This window comes from Dendrobates tinctorius, unplaced genomic scaffold (genome assembly GCF_039654945.1).
Source record: "Dendrobates tinctorius isolate UK_male_01 unplaced genomic scaffold, ASM3965494v1 ptg000027l, whole genome shotgun sequence".
NCBI lineage: Eukaryota > Metazoa > Chordata > Amphibia > Anura > Dendrobatidae > Dendrobates > Dendrobates tinctorius.
Window position 1 is genome coordinate 11,366,881 of NW_027361695.1, and position 18,120 is coordinate 11,385,000.

Here is an 18,120-nt window from a genome sequence, read left to right on the forward strand (position 1 = left end):
AATACTTATCTAATCTTCCTAATGTAGGAGGCACATTTCTTAAATGTTACAAACAGGTTAACTTCCTATCTTAGTATCAAAAATTTTCTTAAGTGCAATTCCTAGTTCAAAGTGCAATTATTCTTTCTACTGGACGCAAGACACTGACTATCTGTACTTGGCCTGTCACCTGTCACTTTCAATTCTTCAGTCTTTATTCAATTCTCACATTCTATCTCAAAACTTTTCTAATTCCCTGTATCAAATATTCTATAAAAGACAGTTACTTTTCACAAGACACAACATTATCAAATACGTTATCATAAAACATTCAAAGATTCTTGCAAAGTGCTGAACACTGCTCCCAGCCGGGCTTTCTTGCAGTGTCCCTTGAGGTAGACATCATTCTTCGAAAAGTGTCCATGCGAAAAAAACATTATCTTCGCAAAGTGTCTTTATATGTAAAACCAAGAAAGGGCACCTAAAGAGATGCAACTATTTACAATAAAAGTTTTTGGATCAATCAGCGTCTATGATCTCCACAGTTCCATTTCAAAAACAATGCTGCCAATCAAAAACTGGGCAACATGATGAACAAAAAGGCAAAGGCACAACTAGTGCAACAAACCCTCCTGGGTAATGAGATTTGGAAAAGTATAATTCTTCTACTGGTGATCCCCTCCTGGGGTTCTGGAAGCTGAACCATCACCATATTCGAGATAATCATTGACTATTTTTAGGTAGTCCTCTTCCCACTGTGTCAAGCCAGAGATCTTCTTTTTAGGCTGCCTGGTTGGAATTGACGTGGTTATCGTTGGATTCCTAGGCACCTGAGCAGCTTGGGTGGTAACTGTAGGTGGAGGAGCATTAACAGGTCTCTTTGGCAGGTACTGCTCAAATTCTGCAGGGATACGTCGTACATTCAGGGCGTACCATCCCCTGAGCCCCTCATGGCGGGTGAAGGTGACATACTCCCCAGGCTGCAGGTTTCTTTTAGGGTGTCCTTTGGGCAAGTGGGATTCAACGTCCCTCCGGTTAAAGAATAAGTCACTTATCCTCTTGGGCTCTGCAATAAATCCGAACCCCTGTTCTTGATTGACGTTAAGGACCTGCCCCCATCGTGCGGCATCCTGGGAACTGTAATGCCCAGCATGGGTCCTCTCTTTCCTGCTCAAATCAGGGCCCAGTACAGCCAATCTCCTCTGCTCCCTCTCCCGGTACTCAGCTGCCAGCTTTTTAATGGTGGCTCGGCAATAGGCCTCATTCTGCTCCTCCCGGGACCTGCTTTGGCCTACTGGGGCCTGCGGTGCCACCGTTGGGGGTTCCGGTATCTCCCCCCGGGGACTGGCTTCCCGGTCACAGACCAGGTCTAACACAACCTGGCTGGCCGTTGCAACGGTGGGGCTACCCCGGGTCTTCTCAGGGGAAGGGGCACCGGACATACCTGAGGTCTCCCGGCGGTGCAGCCTCGGCTCCGGTGCAGATGATAAAGGAGCAGTTGCGGGTTCTGGATCCGCAGGGGTCTCTGTGGGGACCGGCGCAGCCGCGTCAGGTCCAGGCGGGAGCCCGCTTCCACTCCCGGGTCCTCCGATAACTTCTCCGGGCAGGTGGTGCTCAACCGCACGGTCAGGGTAGATGTGTAGGTCAGCGCTGCCCGGGGACAGTCTGGTGTGGTAGCGGCAGGTACCGATGGAGGGGGTACCGCAGGTGTAGGCCCTGCCGGGGCGCGCTGCCGTCTCAGCTTCTCCAAAGCTTCCTTCTTCTGCTGCAGGTGGGTGGTCAGTTCGGTGATTTTGTCTTCCAATTGCTGGCTGTTCATACCGGAGCTTGGGTTGGAGCCGTCAGCCATGGCGCCGGGGAGATTCAGTTCCCCGCGCTCCGCAGGCCTCCTTCCCTTCTCTCCAAGATGGCGTTCTTCCTCTTGCTCTGCCCTTCTGCTCGCCACTGGCTTTCTCTGCCCCTCCTTCCGGGAGCGGCGTCTTCTTCCAGCGCCTCCATACCAAGCCAGTATACCGACCCCTTGGGGGGTGGGCCATGCATCGGTCACATAGTAATTCAGGCAGGGACGGCCCAAGACTCTTCGCAGTCTTTTCTTAGGACCTCCCATCTCTTCACGCCCTTCTTCTCCGCGCCAGCGGCCATTTCTAATGTCCATTTTACAGTCTATTAAAATTGGTCTTCTGCACATTTTCAAAAGCGCAAAGTCTCACAAATGTCAGGCACACAGAACCCGATGGCATCGGGTCTCGTCATCCTGTTCGTGATGCCAAAATTGGGTCGCCCTCGCTCGCCCAGGACAGCGGGATACTCGGTACCGGGCCGGTGTCAGGGGGGAAAGCTTCACGGCAGCTGCGACCCGGTCCATGGCCCTGGGTGCCCAATATCAATGGCGGTGATGTTAATGGTGTTAAAGTTTATTAGAATAGTTCGTGACGCCACCCGTGGTGTTTGGCAAGTAAGATGTTGAGCCAACGCTGCATGCAGATCCGCTGGGACTGATGGTGTGGTGCAGCAAAGATGGTGTAGCTCCCCACAGGTGGAGCTGTAGTCCCAGGGCAGTGTAGATGCAATGGATGAGGAGAGGCGCAGAATGGTATAGATGCTGGTACCCAGGTGTAGTGGTGCAGGAATAACTGGAGGACACCCGAGTATGCGGTTCCAAAGCTTTACTCACTGTTTGCAGTTCACTCAACTGCCTGCCTCCGTACCGTGTTCTCCAGGTCAGGGCTACAGCCAACCTCCAGGCAGGATAGGATTCTCCCTTCCACACTCCGCCAACATGTACCTTACTGAACGACTCCTCCAATGCGCCTTTAGGTGCGAAGCACTCCAGTACTTAGTTACCCTCGAATGCCTCTCTCTAGGTGTTCCTAGTTTTTACTTGTATGACAGACAGCTGTAGCCTGCTTCGGGGACTCCTCACTGCGTCCCGGCTCTCTATTCAGTTGCTGTTGTGTCCCAAGTCTATGATTGGAGCAAGGCGTTAGCGGCTCACTACTCCTCCGGTGTCTGTTGCCGGACATAAAGATCCAATCAACCCCGGGGACCGGGCCCCGGCCTTTGCACTCTCTGGACTGGAAGGGTTCTCTATCTTTCTTCAACCAGCTTCCCACCGTCCTATTCTCCTTCGTTCCGATCTGTTCTATCTCTCTTATGGAATCTGTAGTCTCCAGTCTACGTCTCTTTCTCCTTCTCTTCCTTCCCTAGGGAGCTCGTTCCACTAAGACCAGTCCTCAGCCTCCCCTGACTGACTGCCTTCCTCCGCCTTGAGCTCCTCTCAGGCTGACCTGCTGTCAGCCTTCTCTCTCTCTCTCTCTCTCTCTCTCTCTCTCTCTCTCTCTCTCAGACCCTCGTCTAACTGACCTCCTTCTCTGGGACTCACCCCAGACTGACCTGAAATCCTACACCTTCCCTCTCTTTTATATCTAACTCCACCCGCCTCCCCAGCACCTCTCGTGTTACGAAGCCAGGGACCACAAAAGGCACCCTATGACCTTTCCAGCATAAAGCATGGATGGGTCCCTGCTGAACTATCCTGTGTGTGGGGTGCAGGTGTTGGAATGCGGAAGGGAGTTCCCAGCCTACCTGGATGGTGGGGCACTACACCTTAGGAGAAGGTGCAGTACCTCTGTGGCGACTGAAGCCTCAGGGGTGCCACGCAGGCGCAGGACCTCTCCCGGCGCCTGCGCACTGCAGGACTCTGCTCTGCCCTCAATAGGGCAGAGCAGTGCGCCGGAGCCACGACAGGAAGGGGAAAAAGAGGACGGCATCGTATGAAGATGGGTGGCGCCGGACTGGACCACGACGCCCATTGGATCGGACCGCCCCCCGGGTGAGTATAATATAACTCCTTTTTCTTCTCTTTCAGGTTACATCGGGGGCTTATCTACAGCATTACAGAATGCTGTAGATAAGCCCCTGATGTTGATGCCGGCAGCTGATAGTCCTAAAAAAGGGTGACAGATTCCCTTTAAGCCCGGTTAATAATGGAGAGGCGTCAATAAGACACCTATCCATTATTAATCTTATAGTTTGAAAGGGTTAAAAACACACACCCAAAAGACTAAAGTATTTTAATGAAATAAAACACAACTCGGTTTTCATATTTTTATTGCACGCCTAGATCCAAGCGACACCCTCGGTCTCCTATAATAAAAGTAAAAAAGTAAACCAACCGTATACTCCCTGTCCGATGCAGTCCAATTAATAACGCGTGTCCCACAACGATTTCCCCTATAGAACAGTGACATCAGGTGATGTCACTGCTCTATAGGGCCTCCCAGTGATGAACTGACAGGAGACAATGGCTCCTGCAGTGCATCACTGAGGTTACCTGAGTTCAGGCTCTCACTTTACAGCAATGTTGCGTGAGAATTAGGGTTAGGGTTACGGGACCACTTTCCCGGCGGCGGAGGGATACACAGCGGAGGATTACCTCTTCCTGTCATTTCATCGCTGGAGCCCCTGTAGAGCACTGACTTCACCCAGTATCAGTGTTCTACACTGGAGATTGTTGTGGGACCCTTGTTATTAACTGGACTACAGCGGAAAGGTAATTATAGGTTGTCTTATTTTATTTTTATTAAAGGAGACGAGGGCTTCAGGGATTAGGTGATTGGCAAGTATGCACTCTATGTTATGTGTGGTATGTTATATGTATGTTCTGTATGTTTTTTTTTTTATTGTTTTTTTTCTAACATTCAACACATTAGCCGGATTATGGGACTACTACTGTCCCATCATTGGCTAATGTGTCACTCAGTGTAGCAGACTTGTATTCCCATCGGACGATGCCTGCATGCAGACACAGCCCCTGCATACAGACCCCCCGGCAACCCCCGCACAGCCCCGGCAACCCCAACACAGCCCCGGCAACCCCAACACAGCCCCGACAACCCCAACACAGCCCCGGCAACCCCAACACAGCCCCGACAACCCCCGCACAGCCCCGGCAACCCCCGCACAGCCCCGGAAACCCCAACACAGCCCCGACAACCCCAACACAGCCCCGACAACCCCTGCACAGCTCCGGCAACCCCAACACAGCCCCGACAACCCCCGCACAGCTCCGGCAACCGCACAGCCCCGACAACCCCCGCACAGCTCCGGCAACCGCACAGCCCCGGCAACCCCCGCACAGCCCCGGCAACCCCGCACAGCCTCAGCAACCCCCGCAGACCCCCCTGCACAGGCACGGCCACCCCCGCACAGCCCCGGCAACCCCCGCAGACCCCCCGACAACCCTCGCACAGCCCCGCAGACCCTCCCACACACACACATAGGCCCACACACTATACACGCACACAGTCACCGCCCACACTCGGCCAACATTCTTCCCTCCTCCCGATCCGCAGAGTTTTATCCGCAGCAAAACCGCAGATCTTTTTTAGAACTGCGGTTTTGCTGCGGATGTGCCCGACTCAATGCAAGTCAATGGGTGCTGAAACGCTGCAGATCTGCACAAAGAACTGACATTCTGCGGAAATGATCCCCCAGCATTTTTTGTTTTACATTGGATGAAATGCTACTGTACAACGCAGGAGAATCCGCAACGTGTGCACATGCCCTAATGATCCAGAAGTTTGGGAAATGCGCTGGGTGTCTGCTTATTTCCTGACAGCTCGGAGCAGCAACAGAAAGTGCAGGTCCAGTACTGCCACCTGTAGGCCACATCTTGTAATGATCACTGATAAAATCGGCCATTAGGAGGTCTAAATAGAAATCTCTGCTTTTCTCAGCATTTCCCTTAAAGGTGTCTTCTAGCCAGAAGTAAATGGTAGATCGGTTGATGTCCAACCCCGGTGTTTGGCTACTTCCATCAATGTCATAGACTTTGAATGGATTTGCAGAGCACATGTTTTCCCGCCTGTCTTCTCAACCTCCACGTAGCCACGATCAGTGGGGATTCTAGCGCTCAGGACTCCACCGATCTATGTGGAGAGGTTATAGGTGCTTCTGTGTGGAGTACCCCTTTAAAGGGAATCTGTCACCCCCAGGACGTGTATGACCTATTAATATGGGCATACAGGTGATAGAAATTTTACACCAGTCCCACCTGTATGCCTCATATTAATGGTCTTGTTGTGGAGAAATTTTTATTTTATTTTCTTATGCTAATGATTTCTTCCAGGCTTCGGGGCGTACGGTGCTGTAAGAAATCCCTGCCTCCTCTCCTCATTATAATACTACCCCCCTCCCAGAATCTCGAGCCTGCACCCTGCACTCCCTCCACAATACGTACCTTTTCCTCCCTTCTGTGGGCACTGCATTCAGGGATCTTCTGTGCAAGTGCCATCGAGTCACTGTGACCTCCTTTGTGTGCACCCATAAGGTGCTCTCCCGCTTCCTCCCTGCACAGTCATCGCTAGGAACCATGTATACATAGAGATGACTATGCAGGGAGGAAGTGGGGAGAGCAGATTATCGGAGGTCACCGGAGCGGAAGTCACCTGCGCCTGTGCAGAAGTTCCCTGACTACATTGCCCATACAAGGGAGGAAGAGAGATGTATTTCTGAGGTAGTGCAGGCGCGGGATTTCGGGGCCATAACTGACGTGTATGGAAGGGGGATATTGTTATAATGAAGTCAGGAGGCAGGGATTTCTTACAGCACCTACAGCACCTCAAGCCCTGGAGACTGGAAGAAATCATTAGCATAAAGAAATAAAATAAGATTTCTCAGCCACAACACCATTAATATGAGGCATACAGGTAGGACTAGTGTAACATTTCTATTACCTGTATGCCCATATTAATAGGTCATACGCGTTCCGGGGGTGACAGATTCCTATTAAGACCTCATGCACATGACAGAATTGTGTCTTTTTTGCAAGTTCGTAGCCGTTAGCGATGAGCGAATGTGCTGGGATCAGGTGTTATCTGAGCATGCTCGGGTGCTAACCGAGCGTCTTCGGCGTGCTCGAATAATATATACCCGAGCATGCTCAGATAACACCTTATCCCGGCACGCTCGCTCATCACTATTAGCCATACATATCCCTAATAAAGCACCCATAGAAATCAATGGGCCCCAGACTTCTGATATATGACCAGCGATTGATGAACCTCACATACCCTGCGAGTCCTCAGCTCATCCCCAGAAACCGGCATAAGACTCAATATCACATTCATTCCTCCACCGCAGGATATTGTAGGATCATTTCTTTCCCAGCTGCCGCTGACTGCAGCGCCGCATAGGACAAATCAGAAAATGCAGCCGCTTCTGGCATCAACACCTAACAGAAAATCACATCATCCGCCTTCTACCCTTATTAGGAATTTCTGTAGTATTTGGGGAACGGCCGAAATGATCTGTCAGGGATAAACAGAAAAATAGTGCTGAAGCTTAACCCCTTGTATACGGATAAGGACAATGCCATTGGATAATGTATAAGAATTGTTCTTTTTCAACACTCAGGTCTAGCAGAGCTGAGCTTCTCAGATCCAGCAGATTTCACAAAGTTTAAATTTACATAGGACTGCAAGTAAAGAAACAAACAAACAAACAATGCATACCATAAAAACCATACATCTCAAAGGAGTATAAATGACAAATTTAACTCTGCTACATCTGCATCTTCCATATTAATCCTTAATGAATGAAGCCTATAACTAATCCCAAAATACTTTACGACATATACTGCGTTTCATGGTTTACTTAATGCCGCGTCTTCATAAAATATGTTTGTCGTGTGATTGTTTTAGTGTTATTGTTCATAGCAAATTTTAATAATATTTAATATTAAATAAAAATATTTGTCTTTTTTATTCTATTTTTTCAGGCCTAATATTTACACGTAACTGCCTAATATTAATAGTAATAATAATTGTTAAAAATATATATATAAAAAAATCTAAAGTAAAAATGGTCTTCGGAACAGTGGAAATAAACTTTTGCATACTGTGCAATACAAAAATGATATTAATAATATATAATACTCAAAAAAAAAAATATATATATATAGTAATTGTATCAAATGATAGGAGTAATGCCGGAAATGGTACAAGAAATATAAAATAAAAAAACCTTAAAAATAGACGTCTGCATAATTGTGAGATAACAGAAATAATAACAATAAAAAAAGGTTAAAAATAACTTAAAGCGCCAAGAATGCAATTAAAAGTAATTGTTTTAGAGATTTTATAATTACAAAAAAAAATAATAGAAATCTGGAAGTTAATATTAAATCTTAATAAGTAATTATCTTAGACAATGACTTACACAATGTGTCTTCCTCCTAGTGCTCAGTAACATGCGGCCGAGGGGTACAACACCGGACCGTCCACTGCCAAGCTGGTCCTCAGAAATCTTCCAGGGCATCCGAGTGCAATCAGTCTGCAAGACCCGCGTCAGAGCAAATTTGCCAAAGAGGGGATTGTCCAGTTTACACTTGGAAAGCAGAAGAATGGCAAGACGTAAGTAGGAGATCCGGGGGGTGGGCAGCTCCAGAATATTCAAAACGTACAAGATGCTCATCCTGACGTGGGTCGGGCTCACGTTACCCCTTGTGAGGTGTAAGCCGGGGCTCGAGTGCGTTCGTGGATTTTTGTCAGATTGCCAAAGTTTACACTCTGCAGGGATTCAGACCGCTCCTGATACAAATCAGATGACTGATGGAAAATTTTTTTTTTTCTTTCTTCTTCTTTCCCCCCCCCCCCCAAGTCCGGCAAGTACGTCTGCCAAAAAAAAAAGGGTAGCAAGTAAATGCGCTTCTTACTGTATTGAAGAAAAAAAAAAGTTACCTTCATGATTGCACTTTTTTTTTCCAGATTACGGTAGATAAAACAAAGAGCCTCATGTATCAAAACTGTCCGACAGAAAGGACGGCGCTCGGTTTTAATTTCCTAAATTGCTCGTAGAAAAAAACGAAAGCTGCGCTGTGCCTGATGGCCGCCTAAAAAAGCATCAAGTGGCAGAACTTGTTAGGCACAGTCCAGTTTCCTAAAATATGGAAAAAAAAAAATCCAGTTTTGCAGCACTTTACCGTAAATCCCACCTAAAGTTGAGAAAATCTATCCAAAATTAATTTTGCGCAGATTCGCTCTAATTGGCCGTCAGATTCAGTTTGGTGTGAATTGGAAAGTGACCCGAAATACTCATTTCTTAAATCTCATCCTACTGGTTCTCCCCGCTCGCTTCGGATGGGTCTTTGGATTTTCTGCTGGGGTCTAAACCTCATATGGGTAGGCGGGCTGTGACCTTCAACCCCACACAGACATATGGGGTGCAGGACGATTTATTGACATCAATGATGGTGGTCCAGCTTCACATGACCGTGTGCGGCTTAGTGCCAGAAGATCCGAAGACCCATCCAGTGGCTGGATGGAGCAAGAGGAAGATCATCGGGTAGAAGCAGGAAAGATGAGGGACGGCCTGGGACAGTTGGGTATAATAATTTTTTATTTTATAGCCTCTTCCTGGCCATCAAAACAAATCGGCAAAATGTTGGCCAGGTTGACGCCATTTTGCTTGTTTCATGCAAACGGAACCCAAAACATTGGGGAAATTTTCTGATGACTTTGATTCTTTACGGATTTAATCGCTCATCTCTAATCCCTTCCCTACTTTAGTCTGCCCGCTAAAACTTGACATGGAACAGTGTGCAGAAGTCCCTTGCATCTTCATGCATTAGAGCTGCAGGCATAGTATTGCGGCGCCATGTCATGCTTCCTAGTGCATATATTTACCCCTTGCAGAAATACTGCTAGGCAACAGGATCACCTTAATACAGTGTCCGACGGGATACGGCAGATTTCGAAAGAGAAACAGACTGGACCTTTGTAAGGTTACAGCCTTGTAGGGCATCCCTTGCCTCCGTAGGGGTCAGTGGTCCTCGGCAACTTCCTCTGCATTGTGACGGCACTTCCTAATTAATCCAACATCAGACACTGTTTTCCTCCCGGAGAAGCAGGTAATAAATCTAGGAGTAGAGGTTCTTGTGGTTTTGCCATATGAAAAAAACATAAAAAGTGACAACTTAATTCCGAGACGACAAAGAGGAGAGAAGGATCTGGGCTCGTTCCAGGAAGTGTGCGCACCAATGGTGAGGACTTAATTACCGTACTTTTCATATAGTTCATGCAGGTGTTTTCCTACATGTATATTGAGTATGAAGACATAGGACTGCTTTCCCTGACAGCTCCGGGGTAGTAGTACGGTCTCCTCTACCGTTGTCAGGCACACGGCCGTCTTATGGAGCTTTAATACAGTGCGATATGTCTCTGATTTTATACAGAGGCGGCATATAGAATCCAGGAGATGAAGCAACATACTGTATGCTGCCACACCGAGGACGTGACCTACCGCTAAACTCAGGTTTTTATGTTTATACTTAAAAAAAAAAATAAATAAATAAATGGAAGGGTTTAAAATGTTATCATATTATATGAAAAATAAAGCTGAAATCTTGCAATTATCACATTGGTCACTAAGCTAAATATTAGACTATACTATAATATACTGGAAAGTGAACTTTACAGATCAGGAACTATACTATAGTCTAATATTTAGAACACTTTTCACAAACAATAACACCTCTATATATAGTAGATAACACAGGATCCACTATTCACAATGGATGGTGTCAGAGCTCACCTCCTTCTCCTCCTGTACAATGACTGATAACAGCTCAATATACAGTAGATAACACAGGATCCACCATTCACAATAGGTGATGTCACAGCTCACCTCCTCCTCCTCCTGTACAATGACTGATAACACCTCTATATACAGTAGATAACACAGGAGCCACCATTCACAATAGGTGATGTCACAGCTCACCTCCTCCTCCTGTACAATGACTGATAACAGCTCAATATACAGTAGATAGCACAGGATCCACCATTCACAATAGGTGATGTCACAGCTCACCTCCTCCTCCTGTACAATGACTGATAACAGCTCTATATACAGTAGATAACACAGGAGCCACCATTTACAATAGGTGATATCACAGCTCACCTTCTCCTCCTGTACAATGACTGACAACACCTCTATAAACAGTAGATAACACAGGATCGACCATACACAATCTGTGATGTCACAGCTCACCTCCTCCTTCTCACTACTGTTGCCCAGGTTAGTGCATGCTCAAATAATGCTTCTAAACGACAACAAAAAAAAGTCTGGAACGTTCTAGTTAAAAAAAAAAAAAAAAAAAGTAGACATCCTGGACTTCTGTAAAAGACGGCCAACCTCTTGGAGACGCAAGAGACTTAAAAAAAGCCCTCATTGCTCAGTGCTTGCAGACGTTTCCCTGCCCCTGACGTCAGGATGCTTCACCTTGCAGGTGCATGGATGTGCAAGAAAAATTTGGAGGAGCGCATTGCGAGCCAAACAAGAGACTCTCCGCACGACCACTTTAGCAAATGCAGGTGGGAATGTAAGGTCACGGTATATAAACTACCAAGGTCATTTGCGCCCCCTACTTTAGTTGCCAGTCGCAGACCCCTAAGGGTATGTGCACACGCTGCAAATTCCGCTGCGTTTCCGCAGCAGTTTTAGCTGCTGTGTACAGTACCATTCAAATGAATGGTAACCAAAAACCGCTGTGTAGACGTTGCGGAAAAATCCGAGCGGATTTGCTGCGGCTTTGAAACCGCAGAAAGAATTGACATGTCAATTCTTTCTGCGGAATCCGCAGCGGGTTCCTATCTCCACCATTGTGGAGATGGTGAATCCGCAGGACCAAACCGCAGGCAAAACCGCAGATAATCCGCAGGTCTTTTGACCTGCGGATTATCTGCGGTTTTTGCAAAATCCGTGCGGATTAATCCGCAGCGGATTCCGCAGCGTGTGCACACACCCTAATTCCTACCCTACTTGTAATCATAGAAACCTAAAATAGATCATCATAACAGGTAAGGAAAGAGGAAGGGGGATCAGATGGAATTTGGGGTCTTCTCTGTACCACACATGGTCATTGCTTTTAAAATTAGGCACATTGACCTAAGTCGGCTTTACACGGTAAATTTAGCTTCACCGTCATTGACTGGCAGAATTAGGGGAGTTAGTACCAGAGTGGACCCCCTATGATAGGGGCATTACCATACGGAGGCTATGTTCACACGATGCATTTTTACTGCTTATTTTCTCAATTTTTGCTCCACTTTTGCTCCATTTTTACTCTATTTTTGCTGCATATTTGCTCCATTTTTGCTGTGTTTTTTACTACGTTTTTATTCTCTCTTGTGCCATGCATCCGTTTTCAAAAACGCAGCAGTTTTCCAATTCGGTCAGGAAAAAAAACCCAACGAGTTTGCAGGAGATTTTTGAACTCTCGTAACTTTTGCTGGTTCTGTAAAACGCGTCTTAATATTTGCGTTAAAAAAAACAGTAAAAAACGCAACGTGTGAACAGAGCCTAATGTAATAGATGGCAAAAATGAAAGCGGGTGCTCGGAGTCGCACAGTGGACAGTCTGCCGGCACGGAGTCGCGCCTCCCATCAGGTGGGTCATACTCTGACAGCAGGGGGTGACCTGGGTAACACAAGCTTTCCGGGACCCCCTGGCCAATAAATCCCCGGTTCACAGGAACCCTTATGAGTAGAATGGCCTAAACTCGTAACGTCCAGTTAGCTAGTCATAAATCAGGATTATGAGCCTAACAAGCACTTGGGCCACCTTCCTGGAAATAATGGAAAACTGTACAGGAACTTTCTGCATTGTTGTGAAAGGAGATTTACTGTGCAGAGATGTTGTGGCCGACGCTAAGCGCATACTATATCACATAATGTGCGACCAGCGTACAGGGCCGGGAGGCGGCTGTTCCATGGCAAATGATGGAAATGCAGAAAAATATTTAATTTGCAGTACTGCCTTTCACCAGTGGTGGCGCTAAAGCACTATTCATAAATGCAACATCGCCCCCTGTCTTAACATATGTGAGATGCAATTGAAACGCCTTCACATGGGTGCAGCGGAGAGGAAACGTACACATCACCGATTGTATAAATCAGGTTTTCGTGATAAATTAATTTATTTTTAATTATTGGCAATTTTTATGGTCACATCATGATCTGTATTAAAATGTCATAGAAGTGAATGGAGCAGAGATCACACATGTACACTTCAGCTCCATCGATCCATAGAAGTGAATGGAGCAGAGATCACACATGTACACTTCAGCTCCATAGATCCATAGAAGTGAATGGATCGGAGATAATACATGTACATTTCAGCTCCATAGATCCATAGAAGTGAATGGAGCAGAGATCACACATGTACAATTCAGCTCCATAGATCCATAGAAGTGAATGGAGCAGTGATCACACATGTACACTTCACCTCCATAGATCCATAGAAATGAATGGCGCAGAGATCACACATGTACACTTCACCTCCATAGATCCATAGAAATGAATGGAGCAGAGATCACACATGTACACTTCACCTCCATAGAAATGAATGGAGCAGAGATCACATGTGTACACTTCAGTTCCATAGAAGTGAATGGAGCAGAGATCACACATGTACACTTGAGCTCCACAGATCCATAGAAGTGAATGGAGCAGTGATCACACATGTACACTTCACTTCCATAGATCCATAGAAATGAATGGAGCAGAGATCACACATGTACACTTCACCTCCATAGATCCATAGAAATGAATGGAACAGAGATCACATGTGTACACTTCAGTTCCATAGAAGTGAATGGAGCAGAGATCACACATGTACACTTGAGCTCCACAGATCCATAGAAGTGAATGGAGCAGTGATCACACATGTACACTTCAGCTCCATAGATCCATAGAAGTGAATGGATCGGAGATCATACATGTACATTTCAGCTCCATAGATCCACAGAAGTGAATGGAGCAGAGATCACACATGTACACTTCAGCTCCATAGATCCATAGAAGTGAATGGATCGGAGATCATACATGTACATTTCAGCTCCATAGATCCATAGAAGTGAATGGAGCAGTGATCACACATGTACACTTCACCTCCATAGATCCATAGAAATGAATGGCGCAGAGATCACACATGTACACTTCACCTCCATAGATCCATAGAAATGAATGGAGCAGAGATCACACATGTACACTTCACCTCCATAGAAATGAATGGAGCAGAGATCACATGTGTACACTTCAGTTCCATAGAAGTGAATGGAGCAGAGATCACACATGTACACTTGAGCTCCACAGATCCATAGAAGTGAATGGAGCAGTGATCACACATGTACACTTCACCTCCATAGATCCATAGAAATGAATGGAGCAGAGATCACACATGTACACTTCACCTCCATAGATCCATAGAAATGAATGGAACAGAGATCACATGTGTACACTTCAGTTCCATAGAAGTGAATGGAGCAGAGATCACACATGTACACTTGAGCTCCACAGATCCATAGAAGTGAATGGAGCAGTGATCACACATGTACACTTCAGCTCCATAGATCCATAGAAGTGAATGGATCGGAGATCATACATGTACATTTCAGCTCCATAGATCCACAGAAGTGAATGGAGCAGAGATCACACATGTACACTTCAGCTCCATAGATCCATAGAAGTGAATGGATCGGAGATCATACATGTACATTTCAGATCCATAGATCCATAGAAGTGAATGGAGCAGTGATCACACATGTACATTTCAGCTCCATAGATCCATAGAAGTGAATGGAGCAGAGATCACACATGTACACTTCAGCTCCATAGATCCATAGAAGTGAATGGAGCAGTGATCATACATGTATACTTCAGCTCTGTAGATCCATAGAAGAGAATGGAGCAGAGCTCACACATGTACACTTCAGCTCCATAGAAGTGAATGGATCGGAGATCATACATGTACACTTCAGCTCTGTAGATCCATAGAAGTGAATGGAGCAGAGCTCACACATGTACACTTCAGCTCCATAGATCCATAGAAGTGAATGGATCGGCGATCACACATGTACACTTCAGTTCCATAGAAGTGAATGGAGCAGAGATCACACATGTACACTTCAGCTCTGTAGATCCATGGAAGTGAATGGAGCAAAGATCACACATGTACACTTCAGCTCCATAGATCCATAGAAGTGAAAGGAGCAAAGATCACACATGTACACTTCAGCTCCATAGATCCATAGAAGTGAATGAAGCAAAGATCACACATGTGCACTTTAGATCCATAGAAGTGAATGGAGCAGAGATCACATATGTACACTTCAGTTCCATAGAAGTGAATGGAGCAGAGATCACACACGTACACTTCAGCTCCGTAGATCCATAGAAATGAATGGAGCAGAGATCACACATGTACACTTCAGCTCCGTAGATCCATAGAAGTGAATGGAGCAGAGATCACACATGTACACTTAAGCTCCATAGATCCATAGAAGTGAATGGAGCAAATATCATACGTGTACACTTCAGTTCCATAGAAGTGAATGGAGCAGAGATCACACATGTACACTTCAGCTCCATAGATCAATAGAAGTGAATGGAGCAGTGATCACACATGTACACTTCAGCTCCATAGAAGTGAAGGGAGCAGTGATAACACATGTACACTTAAGCTCCGTAGATCCATAGAAGTGAATGAAGCAGAGATCACACATGTACACTTCAGTTCCATAGAAGTGAATGGAGAAGAGATCACACATGTACACTTCAGCTCCATAGATTCATAGAAGTGAATGGAGCAGAGATCACACATGTACACTTTAGCTCCATAGATCCATAGAAGTGAATTTAGCAAAGATCACACATTTACACTTCAGATCCATAGAAGTGAATAGAGCAGAGATCACACGTACACTTCAGCTCCATAGATCAATAGAAGTGAATGGAACAGAGATCACACATGTACACTTCAGCTCCATAGATCCATAGAAGTGAATGGAGCAGAGATCACACATGTACACTTCAGCTCCGTAGATCCATAGAAGTGAATTGAGCAGAGATCACACATGTACACCAGCTCCGTCGATCCATGGAAGTAAATGGAGCAGTGATAACACATGTACACTTCAGCTCCATAGAAGTGAATGGAGCAGAGATTACACATGTACACTTCAGCTCCGCAGATCCATAGAAGTGAATGGAGCAGTGATCACATATGTATATTTCAGCTCTTATAAACCCATATGAATAAAATAATTAAAAGACATTGTAATCCACCACTAATTAGTTACAGTATTTTTTAACCCCATATATATAACTTAGGGAACGCCTTTAAAATACCGGACAACCCATCTAAAACTGTTAAAATAGTCTCTTTTTTTCAGCGCATACTGTAACATTTTCGGAGGAGGATTTGAGCTGTGGCTTCCAGCTGTTCCTCCATAGATCCTAAAAGTCAATGATTAATTCCCACAAACATTGCGTAATAGCTTAGGCGTGCAGTCGGTACACTCTGTGCTGCGCACGCCGTGTGTTTCTACTCAGATGCTCCGCGCTAGATCGGACGGTCGCTAATGTTTATGCAGCGGCTTTATTCTACTTATTCCAAAAGACATCCCTGTATTTCACTCCCGAGACATAAAGCCAATAGCCTGGTGCCAAAATGTCACTGAGCAGTGGCTAGTTCTGGAGAATGCTGGTGCAGCATGTACACTGTCTGTTGCTGGCTGCAGAATGAGTTAAGGAGGGAAAATCCATCAGTGAGCTCTCATCTCCAAGTGGGAAAGTTTATAACTCTTATATCTGTCTTTTTCTGAGCTCCTCTCAGCTGATTTATGACCACAGACCACATCTTCTTCATAGGTGAGGGCCTTATTGGGGGATGTTGGTGTTGGAAAAAAAAGGGACAGAATCACACCTGAGAACTTTCCCAAAAGAGCAGGACCACCCACTTTGGACAGGGTGATACATAGACCTTTCCCCTTTTTAGACACAGACATGTAATTTCTTATAAAGAATTGATAGACCGAGAAATAGTCAGGAAATGTTGCAAAGGGTAGATCTTGATTACAAAAGTAGAAAAAGTGGGACAAGATGGCACGGAATGTCACCTCTAGTCTAAATAGAAGACAGGATTAGAAAATGTGACCCGAGTCGGTCACCGCTATGAAATTCTTGGCTTAGGACCCTTTAAAGGGTTGTCCGGATTTCTGTTGGTGGCTTTCTCATACAGAACGCAGGAACGCTCCCATGTATGGAGATGTCCGAGATGGCTGTGGGATGAATGTTCGGCCAGAGTATAATTTGGAAGACCACTACCTAATGTCGCCGTCCGACCGCAGTCTCTTGTGCCCAGGGGCTGCTGTATGTGAGGTGTGTAAGTCAGCACGCGACTGCACATATTTAAATAACATACTTGTGTTCACCCACCCGCCTGTTCCAGGAGCCAGAACTGGAGAATCCTGACAGCATGCAGTGAGAGAGCTGTGAGGCTTCACTAGTCTGCAGTCATTCTAAGGTCGGGGGGTCACACTTGCGAGAAACTCGTGCATCAACACCCGGCGCTGCCGCCGGCACTGGGGACCAGAGTGTTCAGCTGCATAGAAATACATGCAGCCGCACACTCCGGTCCCGAGTGCCGGCGGCAGTGCTGGGTGTTGATGCGAGTTTCTCGCAAGTGTGACCCCCGACCTTAGAATGACTGCAGACTAGTGAAGCCTCACAGCTCTCTCACTGCATGCTGTCAGGATTCTCCAGTTCTGGCTCCTGGAACAGGCGGGTGGGTGAACACAAGTATGTTATTTAAATATGTGCAGTCGTGTGCCGACTAGACTTTATTCAGCCTCGCTCAGTGCAGGTGTACTGAGCGAAGTCGGACACGTCTAGTTGGAATGTGGCCGGCAGTAATGCATATTGCATACTTGCAGTCAATGACCGCTCGCTCCTGGCGCCGACACAGGAGAATTCTCACAGTGCGCAAAGGAATGCAGACTTGTACCCCAAGGCCGGAAAACCCCTTTAAGGCCCCATACACATTAGATGGCCAACCGCTCGTCCGACAGCTATCTCGGACATCTCTCCCATACACAGGAGCTTTCGTTTGGTCGAGCTCTCCTGTGGTGTCTGAGAAAGTCACCGACAGACATCTCTACTGGCGGCTTATCTCAGGAGGAGCGATCGGCGGTCTGAAATCAGGTATCTCTGATCGACGTCTCCTCCAACAATCACATGGTCGGTGCCTCCATACACGCTGAACCCATCAATATCGACAGGTGCGGCCGACATTAGTTTTAAT

At 46.3% G+C, this 18,120-nt stretch overlaps 1 protein-coding gene across 1 annotated transcript in view; it reads left to right on the forward strand.

Moving 5' to 3' along the window:
- The window catches only part of ADAMTS9 (ADAM metallopeptidase with thrombospondin type 1 motif 9), a 256,075-nt gene that overhangs the window by 218,786 nt on the left and 19,169 nt on the right, over nt 1-18,120 (forward strand). The window contains exon 30 of the mRNA XM_073569764.1: nt 8,220-8,393. Within this exon, the coding sequence (XP_073425865.1) occupies nt 8,220-8,393 (174 nt within the window). The remainder of the gene's footprint in view (nt 1-8,219; nt 8,394-18,120) is intronic.